At 43.0% G+C, this 21,622-nt stretch overlaps 1 protein-coding gene across 4 annotated transcripts in view; it reads left to right on the top strand.

Annotated features, from left to right (window-relative positions):
• LOC110521812 (low-density lipoprotein receptor-related protein 8) overlaps nucleotides 1-21,622 on the top strand; it is a 259,084-nt gene that overhangs the window by 183,962 nt on the left and 53,500 nt on the right. For all 4 annotated transcript variants that reach the window (XM_036968637.1, XM_036968635.1, XM_036968636.1 and 1 more), the window contains exons 5-9: nucleotides 1,598-1,972; nucleotides 5,071-5,193; nucleotides 11,009-11,131; nucleotides 17,432-17,551; nucleotides 17,788-17,913. In XM_036968637.1, coding sequence (XP_036824532.1) covers nucleotides 1,598-1,972; nucleotides 5,071-5,193; nucleotides 11,009-11,131; nucleotides 17,432-17,551; nucleotides 17,788-17,913 — 867 coding nt within the window. The remainder of the gene's footprint in view (nucleotides 1-1,597; nucleotides 1,973-5,070; nucleotides 5,194-11,008; nucleotides 11,132-17,431; nucleotides 17,552-17,787; nucleotides 17,914-21,622) is intronic.

The following is a 21,622-nucleotide window of genomic DNA, read 5'->3' as shown; positions in this document are numbered from 1 at the left end:
ACACACACACACACACACACACACACACACACTGGGAAGTGAAGTGCTACTGCAGGACAAGAATGCCCTTTTCCCCACAACACATAAATCATAGGGAGTCAGTCCGGTGTGGAAACTTTTGGGGACGGCTGGAGTATTTCATTGTGGATGTTACAACCCAAACTCCACCGAGCCTGGGCAGGTGAAAAGGCTAAAGTGGCGTTTTACCATCAGCCGTGAACAACACCCAGTCAGCAGTGTGTGTGTGTGCTACAGTGCGTGGTAAGTGTAAGTCTGTCGATTGAAGATTACGCCACCTGCATCCGTTTTAGCATTAGTTGTGTAACTCCGCACTTTACGCGCATGTCTTAACATGACTGCCTGTGTGTGAGTGGTTTGGCACTATGCCAGTATGGGTGTGCCTCTGTGAGTGAACGTTTGTCTGCGTGCATTCGTCCATGCCTGCGTGTGTATGTGTTTAACCTTGTGTGTGTGTGTATAGATTCCCTCATTGCAGTGTGTCCACACAGCGTTATATAGCGATCCTCTACATAAAAAAAACACCATTGAACTCAATTGTTCCACAGCTCCTCGGGCCAGTTATCCCTTTTGCTTAGCTGACCCTTTTAAGGCAGGGCCAGCCGCTTACTACTGCATACTAACAGTAATTTAGTCTGTGCTGCCACTACACAGAGCCAAGGCCAAGCATGAGGCCACCTTGTCCCGGACCTGCTGTTTTGGACTCTCTCTACCGCACCTGCTGTCTCTAACTCTGAATGATCTACTATGAAAAGCCAACTGACATTTACTCCTGAGGTGCTGACCTGTTGCACCCTCGACAACCACTGTGATTATTATTATTTGACCCTGCTGGTCATCTATGAACGTTTGAACATCTTGGCCATGTTCTGTTATAATCTCCACCTGGCACAGTCAGAAGAGGACTGGCCACCCCTCATAGCCTGGTTCCTCTCTAGGTTTCTTCCTAGGTTCCTGCCTTTCTAAGGAGTTTTTCCTAGCCACCTTGCTTCTACATGCTTGCTGTTTGGGGGTTTTAGGCTCAGTTTCTGTATACAGCACTGTGTGACATCAACTGATGTAAGAAGGGCTTTATAAATACATGTGATTGATTGATTGACTGGGCAGCCAGGAAATCGTTGAGGTTAGAGGTAGTCACAGAGAGGTTATAGAGACTCCCTTCAGAGCCTGTCTGTCTGTCTCTCTCTCTATCAGACACATACAGTATAGTACAGAACCTAGCTCTCTTTAGCACGGATGTATGTGTTCTGTGTTCCCTAGAGGCTCCATGGCTGGTGGTGTAGTTCAGACCAGGCGCCCAGACTGTGATTGCGTTTCTCATCTCTTTTCTCATACTCTGTACGGTATGCGATCTTACAGCTAACCCTTTTGCCTCCCACTCTCATTATGTTACGCAATCTGTTCGAATATTTCTTCCTTCTTACTGGTCCGCCCATTTAGAGCTGTTGCGTGAAAGATCATGGTTTCCTCTTTTTATTTTTTATTATCTTGCTATCCTGTCATCACATCACACTCTTTGGTGTTTAGACCTCTAACTCATCCCCCTCACTCCTCTCTGTTTTCCCTCTCCTCCCTCCAGACACCAAGGCCTGCCCCGCCAAGGACTTCCAGTGCCGCAACAGGAAATGTGTGGCGCCCGTCTTTGTGTGCGACGGCGACGACGACTGCGGGGATGGCAGTGATGAGGAGAAGTGTTCCACCCCCACCTGCGGCCCCCATGAGTTCCGCTGTAACGACTCGGAGTGCATCCCGAACCTGTGGAGCTGCGACGGGGACCCGGACTGCGGGGATAGGTCTGACGAGTCTGTGGAGCGCTGTAGTCGCCGGACGGAGCCCCAGAAGCCCCGGTGCCCCGAGGGGGAGTTCCAGTGTGGCAGTGGAGAGTGTGTCCACCTCAACTGGAAATGTGACGGAGACGCAGACTGCAAGGACAAGTCGGATGAGGCTGACTGCGGTAAGTCGTCCACTGTATCTGGGGTTGGATCACCTGGGGATGCACACAGGATGTGGCCGTACATATACAAGGCTGTGAGAAAACGATTTGCCCCCCCCCCCCTTCTAATTTTCTCTATTCTTGCATATTTTCGTGCATGTTTTGAATGTTATCAGATCATCAACCAAAACCTGCTATTAGATGAAGGGAACTGAGTGAACAAAAAAATCCACCACATTTTTTATGTTACGCAACACCCAATGACCCTGTGTGAAAAGGTAATTGCCCCTTTGAAATGCAGTGTTTGGTTTTCAGCAGACATAACGGGGCCCATGTCATCCAAACAGTAGACTCAAGTTTGCCGGAAAAGCGCCTGGAAGCACCTGAAAGATCATAGAAGAATGTTATATGGACAAATTAGTCAAAAGTGGAACTTTTGGACGACATCGGTCCCGTTATGTCTGGCGAAAACCAAACACTGCATTCCACGGTAAGAACATCAAATAGTGATGCTTCGCTGCCTCAGGACCTGGATAACTTGTTATCATTGAAGGAGCCATGAATCCTGCTCTCTATTCTAAAGGAGAATGTCAGGCCATCTGAACGTGAGCTGACGCTGAAGCGCAGCTGGGTCATGCAGTAAGACAGTTATTCAAAACACAAGCAAGTCTACATCAGAATGGCTAAGAAGCAACACATTTAAAGGGTTGGAATGGCCTAGTCAAAGTCCAAACCTAAACCCGATTGAGATGTTGTGGCAGGACCTGAAACGAGCAGCTCATGCTCGAAAACCCACAAATGTCGCTGAGTTAAAGCAGTTCTGCCCGGAAGAGTGTGACAGAATTCCTTCCACAGCGATGTGAGAGACTGATGAACAACTACAAGAAACGTGTGGCTGCGGTCATTGCAGTTAAAGGTGGAACAACCAGTTATTGAGTGTAAGGGGACAATTACTTTTTCACACAGGGTCATTGGGTCTTGCATAACTTTTTTAAAATGTTTTAAATGCAATCAATTAAATAGGTATCAACATTGTGTGTTATTTATTTACTCAGGTTCCCTTTATCTACTATTAGGCTTCGGTTGAGGATCTGATCATTTTGAGTGACAAAAAATATGCAAAAAGAAGAGAAAGTCTTAAAGAGGGCAAAGACTTTTCCTCTGCACTGTACGTATATAGTCTATTCTATGAAAAGGATGTACTGGAGTCTTCTGTAGGGGGGGGGGGGGGGGTATTTAGCTTAGAAATACTTCTATGTAAAAATCACTCTGTCAATGTACAATCAATAAACGTGGATGGATGTGTGAGTGAATAGGCATTTGTGTGTGTGTGTGTGTGTGTGTGTGTGTGTGTGTGTGTGTGTGTGTGTGTGTGTGTTAGCACTTTTGCCTGTGTGTGCCTGCTTGTCTGTTTGTGTACGCAGCAGGGGGACGTTTAATGTCACGGATCTTGCCCTGGAGGCGAAACTGAGCGCCTTCTGCTAGATGGGCCAGCTGTAAAGTCAAAATTGGCTCTATTATAAAAATCCATGAACACTAACATTTGCTTTTGTATTACTTTGCGGCTGTGCTAGCTAGTGACCACTGTAGAGCTGCCTCCAGAACAAGATTCATGACGAGAAACGCTAACCTGCGTGTATGCATGGATGTTATGGTGTCAAAGCCCCGCTGAAACTTCTGTTATGGTGCCCGGTGATAATAAGCTCCACGCTGGAAACACCAGGGCAATCAGTTGAGTTGGTTGCCATGCAACAGTGTGATGATTGGTACAGTGGAGAGCCCTTGAGAGGGAGCGAGGGCATTCACAACCTGGCTCTCTCTCTCTCTCCCTGAGTAACACCCTGTTCTCAATCCCAGAGACCACTCAATAATAACACACAGATCATAAAGACAGGGACAGAATCAGAGCAGATCTATGCAGGGGTTTCAGACTTGTACAATTATTTTGGTGTTGGAACCTGATTAAACCTACCTTAATAATCCAAATCAATAGCATTATCAAAACGTTATGCATTGTCCTATCATGGCTACTGTACATTTAGAAGTGATACTGCCTGGTCCAGAAACAATGTGTGTGCCGTACCCGTAGTGATGTGTTGACATGATCACTACTGTTTAGAAGCATCTGTCTTAAATCCTTTAGCAGACTATATACAGTAGATGCAGAGATGAGATGTGTGATCTGGGAGAGGGGTTCCAGTATGACAGTATTATAGTGATGTAAATGAGAAATGGAGAATCATTCATCTCTGTAGTCTGTTCCTGCCTTCCCTTTTCTTTCTCCCGGACTGCCACTGTTCATCCCGAGATTGTATTATTATTAGCTGAGCTCAGATCCCAATCACCGGACTGATACCATCAGCACGTTATGATACACTAGGATTACGCTGGTTATGCTGGATTTAACATCAAGGGGGTCTTTGTTTATGTTAGAGTGTGGGGAGGCTTTTTTGGCGTGTGTGTGTGCGTGCGTGCGTGCGTTTGTGTGTGCACCTCGCATCTTGTCCTCTGGTGTAGGTTACATCTCAAAAGTGCATCCCATGAATAATTAAAGCAGCAGTTAAAGAGATGAATGGGTAAAATAAACCTTCCCCTATACTACTGCTAGTACAACACACACACACACACACACACACAGCACAAACAACAGAACAAAGCAGGGCAGTCCTGGGTGTGTGTTTTACCCAGACAGTGAGTAAATACCTCCCAGCTTCTCATTTCCACAGCATTTCTCTGGTGCAGAGGGAAACAGGGAGAAGGGGGAGTTGTATGTATGAGGGATTACTACTGAATTGGAATGCACTCCGTTTTGGCCCAAACCCAAGATGAAACACGCACTTTTTCCACTGGGGTAATTTCATCTCTGACAGGATACTGAGTTGGGGTTGGATCTCTAGAGAGATAGAAAGTTGGATGATGCGCTGTTGAATTCACGCAATCTGTCTGTGTGTGTGTGCGTGTGTGTGTGTGTGTGCGCCGTCTTTCTTTTTTTCTCTCTCTCTCCTATCTCTCTCTCTCCTGCTCTCTCTCTCTCTCCCGCTCCCTCTCGCTCTGTGTCTGCGTGTGTGTGTGTGTGTGTGTGTGTGTGCGTTTGTGTGTGTGTGTTCTATCTCCCACAGCTCTGCTGACCTGCCGTCCAGATGAGTTCCAGTGTGGTGATGGATCCTGTATTCATGGCAGCAAACAGTGTAACGGGGTTCGTGACTGTCCTGACTTCAGCGATGAGGCTGGCTGTATCAACGGTGGGTTGGCCTTACTGACCGTCCCCTCTTCGCCTGTGTCTTCCTCCATGCCCAGTAGTTAGTCCCCTTACCTTCTCTCCTGGGTGTATAGTTGACAGATGTTCCACTGGTCTGAAATAACTGCTAATGTTTTCCTAATTTCCCCTCGTCATTTACCACAATATCTCGTACCCTTCTCTGTATTGTGTTGTACACTGCATGGCCAAAAGTTGCTTGTCGAACATCTCATTCCAAAATCCTGGGCATTAATATGAAGTTGCTGTAACAGCCTCCATCCACTCTTCTGGAAAGGCTTTCCACTAGATGTAAGAAGATGAAGGGGGACTTGCTTCCATTCAGCCGCAAGGTCATTAGTGAGGGTGGGCACTGATGTTGGGTGATTACATTTGGCGATCCAATTCATCGCAAAGTGTTTTGATGGGGTTGAGGTTAGGGCTCTGTGCAGGCCAGTCAAGTTCTTCCACACCGATCTCGACAAAGCATTTCTGTATGGACCTCGGGTTGCGCACTGTGGCATTCTCATGCTGAAACGGGAACGGGCCTTCCCCAAACTGTTGCCACAAAGTTGGAAGCACAGAATCGTCTCGAATGTCATTGTATGCTGTACCGTTAAGATTTCCCTTCAGTGGAACTAAGGGGCCTAGCCCGAGCCATGAAAAACAGCCCAAGACCATTATTCCTCCTCCACCAAACTTTACAGTTGGCACTATGCATTCGGGCAGGTAGCGTGCCCCAGGCATCCGCCAAACCCAGATTTGTCTGTCAGACTGCCAGATGGTGAAGCGTGATTCATCACTCCAGAGAACGTGTTTCCACTGCCCCAGTGGCGGCGAGCTTTAAACCACTCCGGCCGACTCTTGGCATTGCACATGGTGATCTTAGACTTGTGTGCGGCTGCTCGGCCATCAAAAACCTATTTCATGAAGCTCCCCACGAACAGTTCTTGTGCTGACGTTGCTTCCAAAGGTAGTTTGGCTACACTCGCATTAACATCTGCTAACCAATTGTATGTGACTAATGACATTTGATTTGATTTGACTCGTTAGTGAGTGTTGCAACAGGGCGGACAGACAATTTTGTACCCACTACGCACTTCAGCACTCGTCGGTCCCGTTCTGTGAGCTTGTATGGCCTGAGCCGTTGTTGCCCCATGACATTTCCACTTCACAATAACAGTATTTACAGTTGACCGGGGCAGCTCTAGCAGGGCAGGAATTTGACGAACTGACTTGTTTGAAAGGTGGCATTCTATGACGGTGCCACGTTGAAAATCACTGAGTTCTTCAGTAAGGCCATTTTATGGCTGTGTTCTTCTATTTATTTAAATTGTTTATTTCTTTATGGGGTAGATCAATTTTAATATTGTAGATAGATTGTGGCTTCCTTCGATGTAATTGTCTGCATTATTTCCAATGCCCCGTATATATATTTTTTGTAAATATATATATATATATATATATATATATATATATATATATATATATATATACAGTACCAGTCAAAAGTTTGGACACACCTACTCATTCAAGGGTTTTTCTTTATTTTTTACTGTTATCTGCATTGTAGATTAATAGTGAAGACATCAAAACTATGAAATAACACATATGGAATCATGTAGTAACCAAAAATGGGTTAAACAAATCCAAATATATTTTATATTTGAGATTCTTCAAAGTAGCACCCATTTGCCTTGATGACAGCTTTGCACACTCTTGGAATTCTCTCAACCAGCTTCATGAGGTAAATGTAATGCATTTAAATGAATTGATTTCCTCCTTATTGTGTTTGAGCCAGTCAGTTGTGTTGTGACAAGGTACACAAGATAGCCCTATTTGGTAAAAGACCAAGTCCATATTATGGCAAGAACAGCTCAAATAAGCAAAGAGAAACAACAGTCCATCATTTCTTCAAGACATGAAGATCAGTCAATCTAGAAAATTTCAATTTCAATAAGTTTTTTCAAGTGCAGTCGCAAAAACCATCAAACGCTATGAGGAAACTGGCTCTTACGAGGACCGCCACAGGAAAGGAAGACCCAGAGTTACCCCTGCTGCAGAGGATAAGTTCATTAGAGTTACCAGTCTCAGAAATCAGCAATTGACTGCATCTCAGATTGCAGCCCAAATAAATGCTTCACAGAGTTCAAGTAGCAGACACATCTCAACATTAACTGTTCGGAGGAGACTGCTTGAATCAGGCCTTCATGGTCGAATTGCTGTAAAGAAACCACTACGAAAGGACACCAATAATAAGAAGAGACTTGCTTAGGCCAAGAAACATAAGCAATGGACTTTAGATCGGTGGAAATCTGTCCTTTGGTCTGATGAGTCCAAATTTGAGATTTTTGGTTCCAACCTCCGTGTCCTTGTGAGACAGACGCACAGTAGGTGAATGGATGATCTCTGCATGTGTGGTTCCCATCGTGAAGCATGTAGGAGGAGGTGTGAGAGTGCTTTACTGGTGACGCTGTCTGGGTTTTTTTTTTAGATTTCAAGGCACACTTAACCAGCATGGCTACCACAGCATTTTGCAGCGATTGGCCATCCCATCTGGTTTGCGCTTAGTTGGACTATCAAAAGGACAATGGCCTAAAACACACCACCAGGCTGTGTAAGGGCAATTTGACCAAGAAGGAGAGGGATGGTGCTGCATCAGATGACAGTCACCCGACCTCAACCCAATTGAAATGGTTTGGGATGAGTTGGACCGCAGAGTGAAGGAAAAGCAGCCAACAAGTGTGGTACTGTTGAAAAAGCATTCCAGGTGACTACCTCATGAAACTGGTTGAGAGAAGATTGTGCAAAGCTGTCATTTTTTTAAATGGTATTATTTAACCTTTATTTAACTAGGCAAGTCAGTTAAGAACAAATTGTTATTTACAATCACGGCCTACCGGGGAACAGTGGGTAGAACGCCGGATTTTTACCTTGTCAGCTCAGGTATTCGATCCAGCAATCTGGCCCAACGCTCTAACCACTAGGCTACCTGCCACCTCTACTTTGAAGAATATCAAATATTTTGGTTTGTTTAACACATTTTTGGTTACTACATGATTCCATATGTGTTATTTCATAGTTTTATGTCATCACTATTATTCTACAATGTAGAACATTTAGAAAAATACAGAAAAACCCTTGAATGAGTAGGTGTGTCCAAAATTTGACTGTTACCATATATATATACAGTGCCTTGCGAAAGTATTCGGCCCCCTTGAACTTTGCGACCTTTTGCCACATTTCAGGCTTCAAACATAATGATAAAAAACTGTATTTTTTTGTGAAGAATCAACAACAAGTGGGACACAATTCAGCCCCCTTAAGTTAATACTTTGTAGCGCCACCTTTTGCTGCGATTACAGCTGTAAGTCGCTTGGGGTATGTCTCTATCAGTTTTGCACATCGAGAGACTGAATTTTTTTCCCCATTCCTCCTTGCAAAACAGCTCGAGCTCAGTGAGGTTGGATGGAGAGCATTTGTGAACAGCAGTTTTCAGTTCTTTCCACAGATTCTCGATTTGATTCAGGTCTGGACTTTGACTTGGCCATTCTAACACCTGGATATGTTTATTTTTGAACCATTCCATTGTAGATTTTGCTTTATGTTTTAATAATCATAATTTTGCACGCCCAATTTTTCAGTTTTTGATTTGTTAAAAAAGTTTGAAATATCCAATAAATGTCGTTCCACTTCATGATTGTGTCCCAATATATAGTATTCGGCCCCCTTGAACTTTGCGACCTTTTGCCACATTTCAGGCTTCAAACAAAGATATAAAACTGTATTTTTTTGTGAAGAATCAACAACAAGTGGGACACAATCATGAAGTGGAACGACATTTATTGGATATTTCAAACTTTTTTAACAAATCAAAAACTGAAAAATTGGGCGTGCAAAATTATTCAGCCCCTTTACTTTCAGTGCAGCAAACTCTCTCCAGAAGTTCAGTGAGGATCTCTGAATGATCCAATGTTGACCTAAATGACTAATGATGATAAATACAATCCACCTGTGTGTAATCAAGTCTCCGTATAAATGCACCTGCACTGTGATAGTCTCAGAGGTCCGTTAAAAGCACAGAGAGCATCATGAAGAACAAGGAACACACCAGGCAGGTCCGAGATACTGTTGTGAAGAAGTTTAAAGCCGGATTTGGATACAAAAAGATTTCCCAAGCTTTAAACATCCCAAGGAGCACTGTGCAAGCGATAATATTGAAATGGAAGGAGTATCAGACCACTGCAAATCTACCAAGACCTGGCCGTCCCTCTAAACTTTCAGCTCATACAAGGAGAAGACTGATCAGAGATGCAGCCAAGAGGCCCATGATGACTCTGGATGAACTGCAGAGATCTACAGCTGAGGTTGGAGACTGTCCATAGGACAACAATCAGTCGTATATTGCACAAATCTGGCCTTTATGGAAGAGTGGCAAGAAGAAAGCCATTTCTTAAAGATATCCATAAAAAGTGTTGTTTAAAGTTTGCCACAAGCCACCTGGGAGACACACCAAACATGTGGAAGAAGGTGCTCTGGTCAGATGAAACCAAAATTGAACTTTTTGGCAACAATGCAAAACGTTATGTTTGAAAGCAACACAGCTGAACACACCATCCCCACTGTCAAACATGGTGGTGGCAGCATCATGGTTTGGGCCTGCTTTTCTTCAGCAGGGACAGGGAAGATGGTTAAAATTGATGGGAAGATGGATGGAGCCAAATACAGGACCATTCTGGAAGAAAACCTGATGGAGTCTGCAAAAGACCTGAGACTGGGACGGAGATTTGTCTTCCAACAAGACAATGATCCAAAACATAAAGCAAAATCTACAATGGAATGGTTCAAAAATAAACATATCCAGGTGTTAGAATGGCCAAGTAAAAGTCCAGACCTGAATCCAATGGAGAATCTGTGGAAAGAACTGAAAACTGCTGTTCACAAATGCTCTCCATCCAACCTCACTGAGCTCGAGCTGTTTTGCAAGGAGGAATGGGAAAAAATTTCAGTCTCTCGATGTGCAAAACTGATAGAGACATACCCCAAGCGACTTACAGCTGTAATCGCAGCAAAAGGTGGCGCTACAAAGTATTAACTTAAGGGGGCTGAATAATTTTGCACGCCCAATTTTTCAGTTTTTGATTTGTTAAAAAAGTTTGAAATATCCAATAAATGTCGTTCCACTTCATGATTGTGTCCCACTTGTTGTTGATTCTTCACAAAAAAATACAGTTTTATATCTTTATGTTTGAAGCCTGAAATGTGGCAAAAGGTCGCAAAGTTCAAGGGGGCCAAATACTTTCGCAAGGCACTGTATATATATATATATATATATATATATATATATATATATATATATATATTCACATATCTTTTTAAAATATTTATGTTTTATTATCTACGGAGTTAGCTCCAGGTATATGTTGCAATTCTTCAGCCAGTCCTGGACCTGTGACCAAAAACAAGTTACAAATGGACTGTACCAAAATAAATGATCTAATGACTGAAAATAGTGGCTGAAATAGCTGAATTCACTCATGTCAATGGGTATCCAAATACTTTTGTATATATAGTGTATTTTGAATTAATACACTATCATCTTCTCTACTGCAGGTACAGAGTGCTAAGCTACCAAATTATCATTGTTACTTATTTTATAACCCCACCCCCAGGCCAATAGCAGTGTCTGGAAAGCAGATTACTTATTTTATGCAATCATGCCCGAGGAATCAGAGTAGGGACACGCATTGGAAATCAAACACTTGTTGTAAGCTTTTGCAAGGTAATGATCCGTGTATTTTTCTACCCTCTGTCTTTCCCAGCCACTAAGTGTGATGGCCCCAGGAAGTTTATGTGCAAGAATGGAGAGTGTATCGACAGCAGCAAGGTGTGTGATGCCATCGAAGACTGCAAGGACTGGTCAGACGAACCTATGAAGGAGTGCGGTAAGACACACACGAATGCATTAACGCACGCCGGCACACACCCAACCCACACGCACACACCTATTAGTGTCCAGTTGACATGCAGATGGTCACTCTGGTAGTAATCGGAGCTTCATTTGATCGAGGGGGAATAAATTAGGATAATTCTCAGCTCGCTCGTTACCGTCAAATACCAACTCTTCCCTTGAGGTTGTTCACGGCAAGGAAACAGGCTCAGACTACATTACCCATAAAGCACCATATGGATTAGCGCTCCACCATAGATAATACACATGCAATTTGTTTAGGCAATATTGCTGAGCAAAATTGCTGGCAACGGAGAGGGGTATGAGACACTGGAGCAATGATGAGCAATGAGCAACATGGACTTGAATAATAGATGACATATGAAGCATAGATCTTTAAAACAGAATTTCACCATTAATTTACTCATCTCCTATATCTAGTTTTAGCCAGTTGATTGCCACAGCTGTACTGAAATTCATCAGCTAACAAACAAGCAATCAAGAGGTGTTGCCCCTGCTCTGTCCATCCACTCAAACTGCTGCCAGTCAAGTTGATGGCAATGCAGACGTAAGCATAACAAGATTTAGCAAACTTCATTATCATAAGCTAGAAAAATGTGAATGACATTAAGCTAACTAGCTAGCCAGCTAATTAAACATACAAAAAAAATGAAATGTAAATGGCTAGCTGGCTAATTTAGCCAGTTTGTTCCATTGACTTTGCATGAGCTCCGGTTACCTTGCTAAACGATTAGCATGCGCCCCACCATGGATTTGTTTCGTCAGTTAAACATGAACACAATGTAACGTACCATGATCATATATTGTAGTGAGGAAACATTTGACACGTGACTGGACAACATTTCACTCCAAAACGGGTGTTCATTTTCTCTCACTTCCGCTCCAAAACGGTCGTATTGAATCCCCTGAGTCAAAACATGTTAGAAACACCTTTGGCAGCGATTACAGCTCGGGGGAAAGATTGCAGAGGGGGGGGGGGTTACATTTTTATGTAGAAGGACTGAGAAGCTCCGTTCTGTTGACTTTTAAAAAAGACATGCTACTCTAAAATGAATGAAAATCTCATTTTTCTGACACCATCGACAATATAATTTCCAGCTCAAGATATGAGCCCAATGACATTTGAAAATGATTTCTTAAAATATTTTTTTACTGACATCATGGGATTGTTAAGTACTAATTTCTAATTGGTTTGAACGGCATTCTAGATTATGCATTATTTCCCATGTGCATGGTAAAATTCATGGCTATAGTTAATTCTTACATGTTCAATGTTTGAGCTGCTTTTGAAACCAAAAGTCAAATTGAAAACATTACTGGAATTGTTGAATTTGATTTTCATAATAGCAAACTAAGACTGATGGTTTGGTTAGCTAAAATAGCAAGTCTTGTCTGGTTACCAAGGCAACGACTTCATCTCCCAGTATCTGGTGTAAAGCAGACTGAAGCAGGTTTTCCTCTAGTATTTGGCCATGCAGATTTTTTTTTCATCCTGAAAAATTCTTTGCCGATGTCAAGCATACCCATAACATGATGCATGAAAATAGGGAGGTTACTCAGTGATGTGTTGTGTTGGATTTGCCCCAAACATAACGCTTTGCATTTAGGCCAAAAGTGTATTCCTTTCCCATTTTATTTTTTGCAGTATTACTTTAGTGCCTTGTTGCATACGGGATACGTGTTTTAGAATATTTTTATTCTGTATATTTGTATTCTTCTTTTCACCCTGTCATTTAGATCATTATTGTGGAGTCACGACAATGTTGTTGATCCATCCTCAGTTTTCTCCCATCACAGTCATTGAACTCCGTAGCTGTTTTCAAATCACCAATGGCCTCATGGTGACATCCCTGAGCAGTTACCTTCCTGTTCTGCAGCTCAGTTCAGAAGGATGACTGAATCTTTGATGTGTCTGGGTGGTTTAATACATTATCGACAGCATAATTATTCACTTGACCATGCTTAAAGAGATATTAAATATCTGATGTGTTATAGTTAAAACCTCTTTGGGCTGAGATCCCGCTAACAGGATCGATAGGACAACAACAGCCAGTGAAAGTGCAGGGCGCCAAATTCAAACAACAGAAATCTCATAATTAAAATTCCTCAAACATACAAGTATTTCACACCATTTTAAAGATACACTTCTTGTTAAACACACCACAGTGTCCGATTTCAAATAGGCTTTACGTCGAAAGCACCACAAACGATTATGTTCGATCAGAGCCAAGTCACAGAAAAACACAGACATTTTTCCAGCCAAAGAGAGGAGTCACAAAAATCAGAAATAGAGATAGAATTAATCACTAACCTTTGATGATCTTCATCAGATGACACGCATAGGACTTCATGTTACACAATACATGTATGTTTTGTTCAATAAAGTTCATATTTATATAAAAACATCTCAGTATACTTTTGCGCGTTATGTTCAGTATTTCCAAAAACATCCAGTGATTTTGCAGAGAGCCACATCAATTTACAGAAATACTCATCATAAATGTTGATGAAAATACAAGTGTTATACATGGAACTTCAGATACACTTCTCCTTAATGCAACCGCTGTGTCAGATTTCAAAAAAACTTTACGGAAAAGGCATACCATGCAATAATCTGAGTACGGCGCTCAGAGACCAAAACAACCCAAACAGGTATCCGCCATGTCCAAATACCTCCTTGTTGTTAGCGCGTTCAGCCCAGTAATCCAAATTCATGACACACGAGCAGATGAAAAGTCCAAAAATTCCGTTACAGACTGTAGAAACATGTCAAACGTATAGAATCAATCTTTAGGATGTTTTTAACATAAATCTTCAATAATGTTCCAACCAGAGAATTCCTTTGTCTGTAGAAATGCAATGGAACAGAGTTTGCTCTCACTTGAATGAGCCTCACGAGCTCCTGGCACTCTGCCAGAGCCCTGACTCATTCCCCTCTCATTCGCCCCCACTTCACAGTAGAAGCATCAAACAAGGTTCTAAAGACTGTTGACATCTAGTGGAAACCTTAGGAAGTGCAACATGACCAATATCCCACTGTATCTTCAATAAGGAATGAGTAGAAAAACGACAAACTTCAGATTTTCTTAAAATGTGAGACTTGATTTGCCATAATAAAATGAATTAGTGCATTTGGAAAGTATTCAGACCACTTGGCTTTTTCTTACGTTACCGCCTTATTCTAAAATGTATTAAATTGTTTTTCCCCCTCATCAATCTACACACAATACCCCATAATTACGAAGCAAAAACTAGTTTTTAGGCAAATTTATGAAGAATAAACAACTGAAATATAACATTTACATACGTATTCAGACCCTTTACTCAGTACTTTGTTGAAGCACCTTTGGCAGCGATTACAGCCTCGAATATTCTTGGGTATGACGCTACAAGCTTGGCACACCTTTATTTTGGGAGTTTCTCCAATTCTTCTTTGCAAATCCTCTCAAGCTCTGTCAATTTGGATGGTGAGCATTGCTGCACAGCTATTTGTAGGTCTTTACAGAGATGTTCGATCGGGTTCAAGTCCGGGCTCTGACTGGGCCACTTAAGGACATTCAGAGACTTGTCCCAAAGCCACTCCTGTTGGAAGGTAAAGCTGAAGTCCTGAATGCCCTGGAGACGGTTTTCATCAAGGATCTCTCTGTACTTTGCTCCGTTCATCTTTGCCTCGATGCTGACTTGTTTCCCAGTCCATGCCGCTGAAAACATGATGATGCTGCCACCACCAGCATGATGCTGCCACCACCATGCTTCACCCTAGGGATGGTGCCAGGTTTCCTCCAGACATGATGCTTGGCATTCAGGCCAAAGACTTCAATCTTGGTTTCATCAGAGCAGAGAATCTTGTTTCCCATGGTCTGACAGTATTTAGGTGCCTTTTTGGGAAACTCCATGCAGACTGCCATGTGCCTTTTACTGTGGAGTGGCTTCTATCTGGCCACTACCATAAAGGCCTGATTGCTGGAGTGCTGCAGAGATGCTTGTCCTTCTGGAAGGTTCTCCCATCTCCACAGAGGAACTCTAGAGCTTTGCCAGAGTGACCATCGGGTTCTTGGTCACCTCCCTGACCAAGGCCCTTCTCCCCCGATTGCTTAGTTTGGCCGGGCGGCCAGCTTGGTGGTTCCAAACTTCTTCCATTTAAGAATGATGGAGGCCACTGTGTTCTTGGGGACCTTCAATTCTGCAGAATTGGTACCCTTCCCCAGACAAAAGGGCTTTATTACAGACAGAAATACTCCTCAGCACACACCCCCCTCCCCTCGGACGATCCCGCAGGTGAAGAAACCAGATGTGGAGTTCCTGGGCTAAATTCTCTAAAACAACGTTATTATGGTAGAGAAATGTACAACAGCTCTGGTGGACATTCCTGCAGTCATCATGACAATTGTACTAAACTTGAGACACCTGTGGCATTGTGTTGTGTGGCCCTTTATTGTTCCCAGCACAAGTTGCACCTATGTAATGATCATGCTTTTTAATCAGCTTCTTGATATGCTACACCTGTCAGGTTGATAGATTATCTTGATAAAGGCTCAAATACTCACTAACAGGGATGTAAATACATTTGTGCACCACATTTTTGAGAAATGAGGTGTGTATGGAACATTTCTGGGATCATGTTGCGTTTATAATTTTGTTCACTGTATAATTACAGCTTTTACATTTTTATTAATTCGTAAAAATGCGTCAAATTTTCTTTTCATTTTGACATTCCGGAGTATTTTTTCCAGATCAATGACAAAAACATCACAATTAGATGCAACAAAATGTGACCAAATCCAAGGGGAGGGTGAATATTTATGATACCCATCGTACATAGCTCTGTGACATTAGATCTCTTTACTTTGCCGTACATCTTTATGTTCTGTTGGAATTGTATTACATTACATTGATGTGTGTATTACTGAAGCTGTATACGCATTTGCCGGTCTTGTTTTATCTTGATGCCACGTTCTCTAGCTATAGTATAAGTGGACATGTACTGTTTGTTATTCATTAACATGAAAGTTAAGATATTCATAAATGACCAGCTTGTGTTTGTACAACATCCTCCAGCCTCCCCCTGTCTTCCTCTCACGCATGACTGTACCAATAATGAGGTGTCAGCTCTCAACCCCACTCTACCCGCTAGGCTTATCAGGGCTCTACGCTGAAATGTTTTACAAGGAGCACAAATAGAAATGTCGGAGCACACAAAGAAATGTAGGAGCACAATGGAAAATATTTGAGATATTGAAGTGGTAATCTGCAGTTGGGTGTTTCATATTTTTCTAGGGGCATGGTCCTGCCAAATAAAAATTCTACAAATCGCAGCACTGTAAAGCCCTGCTTATGGGAGGGAGGGTGACGGGGAGACAGGAAAACAGAGCGATAACGTGATATAAGGAATGGTGGAGAGAGAAAGAGGGGGTTAAGGGAGGATGGATACTGAAAGGGGAACAGAATGAAAGAGAGGGAAGGTAAGGAGGAGGAATGGATAAAGGGATAGGAGGAGGGATGGGTAGAGGAAGGTAAGGATTAGGGATGGATAAAGGGATAGGAGGAGGGATGGATAGAGGAAGGTAAGGAGGAGGGATGGATAAAGGGATAGGAGGAGGGATGGATAGAGGAAGGTAAGGAGGAGGGACGGATAGAGGAAGGTAAGGATTAGGGATGGATAAAGGGATAGGAGGAGGGATGGATAGAGGAAGGTAAGGAGGAGGGATGGATAAAGGGATAGGAGGAGGGATGGATAGAGGAAGGTAAGGAGGAGGGATGGATAAAGGGATAGGAGGAGGGATGGGGAGAGGAAGGTTAGGAGGAGGGATGGATAAAGGGATAGGAGGAGGGATGGGTAGAGGAAGGTAAGGAGGAGGGATGGATAAAGGGATAGGAGGAGGGATGGATAAAGGAAGGTAAGGAGGAGGGACGGATAGAGGAAGATAAGGAGGAGGGATGGATAGAGGGATAGGAGGAGGAGTAGGAGGGATAGATAGAGGGATAGGAGGAGGGATGAATGGATAAGGGGAGGAGGAGCCGGAATGGATAGAGGGATAAGGGGAGGAAACCTGCTCCCCAAAGGAAATCAGATTAGCGAGGGGCATCTGGTGCGAAGCCACCCCCTTCTGAGCCCCGCCCCAGTGCATTCTGGAACGGTTCCAGGTGTCTGATAGCAGCACATTCCCCTAGAGGCAACCTCAGACACACACACACATATAGGCCAATATCTTGGTTGTTTTATTTATGTTTGACTCCCCTTCTTCTATTTCTCCCTTCATCCCTCTCTTTCTAGGTGTGAATGAGTGCGCAGACAACAATGGAGGCTGCTCTCACGTCTGCAGAGACCGGAGGATCGGCTATGAGTGTGACTGTCCCGCTGGATACAAACTAATGGACAAGAAGACCTGTGGAGGTAGAGTCCCATACAATATGTCCCTCTCAGCCAAGCCTTACCAATGATTGCGCTCTCTGAAAATTGCTCTCTCAATCTGCCACACATTTCCTTCTCTTCTCGTGCTCTCTCGTTCCAGGCGGTAGCTACTTAGAGTAAATGGCCCAAATATCTCTCTGTCTCCTGCTGTCCATCCTGTCTTAGTAGAGACAGAGTGTGTCCAGTGGAATTGATGCGCTTCTGATATCCCTCCTCAGACATAGACGAGTGTGAGAACCCTGATGCCTGCGGCCAGATCTGCGTCAACTACAAAGGAGACTACAAGTGTGAATGTTACGAGGGCTATGAGATGGACCCCAGCACCAAAACCTGCAAGGCCGTGGGTGAGTGAGACAGCCCATAATGTCCCCGGCAACCACAGAAGAGACATGGACACACATACACGCGCACAAGCATGCATATGCACACAAACACACACACACACACACATCCCAGTAACATCATCGTCTGTTCTCAGCCTGTCCAATATGAAAGGACTTTCTTTGTATGCAGGGCGGTCGGAAAAAGGCAAATATTTGCCTTTGCTTCTCTGGGCGGTAATTAAAAGAGAACCATTCCCTCCGTGTCTCTCCCTTGCTATGGGGGGCCTGTCAGGGCACTGTAGGACACAGCCTGGCATTGTCCCTCACCGTGCCCCACGGTAAACACGCTAGCCTGGCCATGAATAGCAACCAATGCCCTGGTCTTAACTTTGGGCCCTCTCTCAGACTCAGACTGTAGGGAAATACATGGTTTGTGATTAGCATCATCATTCTTAGGTTGGATCATTACATGGTAATGAGGGGGCTTAAGCGGGAACGGGCTCGGCTTTGCTCTAAGTGGCGTGGAAAATGCCATTGATTACCTTCCATCCGAGAACGCACATCTTTATTACTGTTAGAGTGAGCACATACTCAGAAAGCTCGGGCCGTTTATTATTAGAGCGGAAGGGAGGGGGACAGTGTGTCTGTGTATGTATGTGTGTATTATTGTAATAGTTCCTGGTAGGGCTGTGACGGTAATTGAATACCCGTGTAACTGACGGTTATGGATGAAGGCCGTCATGAAAATGAGCCAACCGTCAAAACCGTTTAAATGGGCACACATTCATTTTGGGAGAATTTTAGATAAACTTGATCTAATAGCAGGAGTGTTGACTAATGATCATAAGCGATTGTTTCGTTAACTTAGTCTGTCGATTGAACGTTCTACATCTCCTCTTTCCAACTGTCGTTTGATGCTCCAGCTGCTAAACCGTCTGATGTGCGGGGTTGTAGAAGCGCTAGCCTATAGGCTATGGCACTTCAGTGGGGGGGGGAATAGTTTGATGTGTGGACTTTCTTGTATTCATATAGACTAATCAACAGTGAAAAAAAGGCTATGGACATGTGTGTATTTGTTTCTATTTTAACGATTGTCAATTTCATTATCCTACTATCGCATAGCTGTCGCACTCCTCTTCATACTGTACTTTCCTTATCAATTCATCTAACCTACTTTCGGAAAGCCTAATGTGGCCTAGGTTTTTTTTAATACGTTTTAAGGAAAATAGAAATATTTGCTCTTGTCTCCTAGTTTTTTTTTCATACGTTTTAAGGAAAATAGAAATATTTGCTCTTGTCTCCTAGTTTTTTTTTCATACGTTTTAAGGAAAATCTAAATATTTGCTCTTGTCTCCTAGGTTTTTTTTCATACGTTTTAAGGAAAATAGAAATATTTGCTCTTGTCTCTGATATACTCTGGTGGCTTTGATTGACGGGTCATTTTACGGGGTTGTGAGTTCGCAGATTCTCTCTATAGGGCTATAGAGTATGTCCATTCAGAAAGTTTCCTAAAGTAGCATGTCTGGACATCTCTTTATTGAGAATCAAACGCTCCTGTCAAAGATTTAATCTGATAAAAGGCCTATTTTCAGTAGTTTAGGCTACATTATTTCTCCCATTATGGCGTCCTCTCGCCATCGACCGCTACGAATATTTAGGGGAAAAGTGGGAGAAAACCCATCGGACTTAATATTTTCATATGTGGAAAAGGCAACAGACAAAGACAAGGTAAGCATATACATTTTTATATTGACATTTTAGTAATTTAGCAGATGCTATTTTCCAGAGCGACTGCCTATTAGTGCACAATTAGGGTGTAGGGTTTTTCTGCAGAGCCTGAAGGTAAGGAGGGGAAGTTCCTCTTGCTGCTCTGTAGCCAAGTACCATGGTCTTGTAGTGGATGAGAGCTTCGACTGCAAGCCAGTGGAGTGTGCAGGGGAGAGGGGTGACATGGGAGAATTTGGGAAGTTTGAACACCTGGTGGGCTGCATATATCTTTCTTTTGACTCAATGCGACAGATCCTCCCCAACCTGGCATTTCTTCATTTGCAGATGTAATATTTACAAGTGATAACAAAGTGTAATGGCTTGTTTCAAATATGTTTTTATTAAGAAGCATATCCATGTAAACAAGTGAAGAAACAGAAACCCCTTTTCACATGGGGGCCTTAACAGCCCTAAGACAACAGTAACATTAATTTAAATAAAATGGACACTTCAAAAATGATATGAAACATAAATGGAAAAAGAAGAGAAAACGGAAAACAAAAAAAGTGTGATTCAGCAGTGAAATAGCACGTTTCTTTTGAGTCAATACGAAAATGTGACAATCCTCTCCAATCTGACATTTCTTCATTCGTATACTAGACTAATATTTAGAGGTAGTAACTTTGAATAATAACAATGAAATGCTACTGATAATAACAAAGTGTCGTGGTAATAATGAAGTTGTGGAGACAAACCTGCCGCCCGCCCGCGCGCACACACACTTCAACAGACACACAACCTCATGCGTTCTCAGCGATGCGCACGCTCACACCAATTTACAGATAACACACGCTCACACCAATTTACAGATAGCACACGCTCACATTCCACTGTCTTAGGTTTATTACATTTACAGGAGCTGACAGCTGAAGTGACGATGTCGTTGAGCACATCACACGGAGCTGGAAACTTCAGGCTTTATTTGTGTTCTGGCCTGAAGGCACAAAGCCGTGTTCAGGGAACTCTATACCATTATTACCCTTCATCCAAACACTGATTCAAGGACATTGGCCCATTACTACAGCTTTTTCTTCCAACACTTTGAACTTTTTTACTGCTCACTGGAAATGCCCTTGGAGGCTGGATAGAGAAAGCATTATAAGAATACTTATTTGACTTACTTTCTGAAGTGTATTTGCCAGTTTTAATCTTAGCTACCACACATATTGATTTAGACAAAAGTATCCCATATGGCTCTGTAGTTACTACGAACAGTGTGTTGGCTAATTAAAACTACGACTCCCAGGTTGGTGTCATGTTGGGTTCACATGTTTCGTTCATTGTTATGAGCTGAACAGCTCTCTCCAGTTCTCCTACAAGTACAACTCGGCAAGTTGATTCCCACAAGTCATTTCACCACAGTAGTTTAATTGTATTGTTATTTTGTTTACCCTGGGTGCAGTATCACTCGCTAACAGTTAATGATGACATAACTGATTGGCTCTCACTGTTGCCTTTGTGCATTCGTGTGTGCCTGTGTCTGCAATTGTACTGCAGCATTCTCTACATCACAAACCGTCTGTTTCACAGCCCAATCCACATCATGCAAACAGTTAAATCCATATGTACTCTATTTTCATAAACACTGAGGTGTGCAGTTTTTTTCCCTTCATAATCAGATGATCGCTCCTGGAGATGGAGGAGGGAGAGAAATAAATGATTTTCATGTAAAAATCCATTAGATCCATGTCAGACTAGCACTTTAGAGAGCACTGTTTGTGATTGAGCCCATCCAGTCCTGGTGTCTGTGTCTGCTCTATAGCCTCTGTTCTAGTCTCATTATGACAGACTGGGGCTGAGCTGAGCAGAGGTACGGCCATACGAGACAGAGCTGGATGACATTGCTGCTTGTCTTAACAGATGCTCGGAAGGACACTGCACTGTTATATATGTAAATGGAGGGAGGAAGGGAGCATAGTGAGAGAGAGGAAAGAGACTAAAAGTAAGGGAGAGACTGAGGAGA

Source organism: Oncorhynchus mykiss, chromosome 30 (assembly GCF_013265735.2).
Source record: "Oncorhynchus mykiss isolate Arlee chromosome 30, USDA_OmykA_1.1, whole genome shotgun sequence".
In the NCBI taxonomy this organism is placed as follows: Eukaryota; Metazoa; Chordata; class Actinopteri; order Salmoniformes; family Salmonidae; genus Oncorhynchus; species Oncorhynchus mykiss.
Note: the sequence above shows the minus strand (reverse complement) of the source record. Positions and strands in the feature narration are given on the sequence as shown.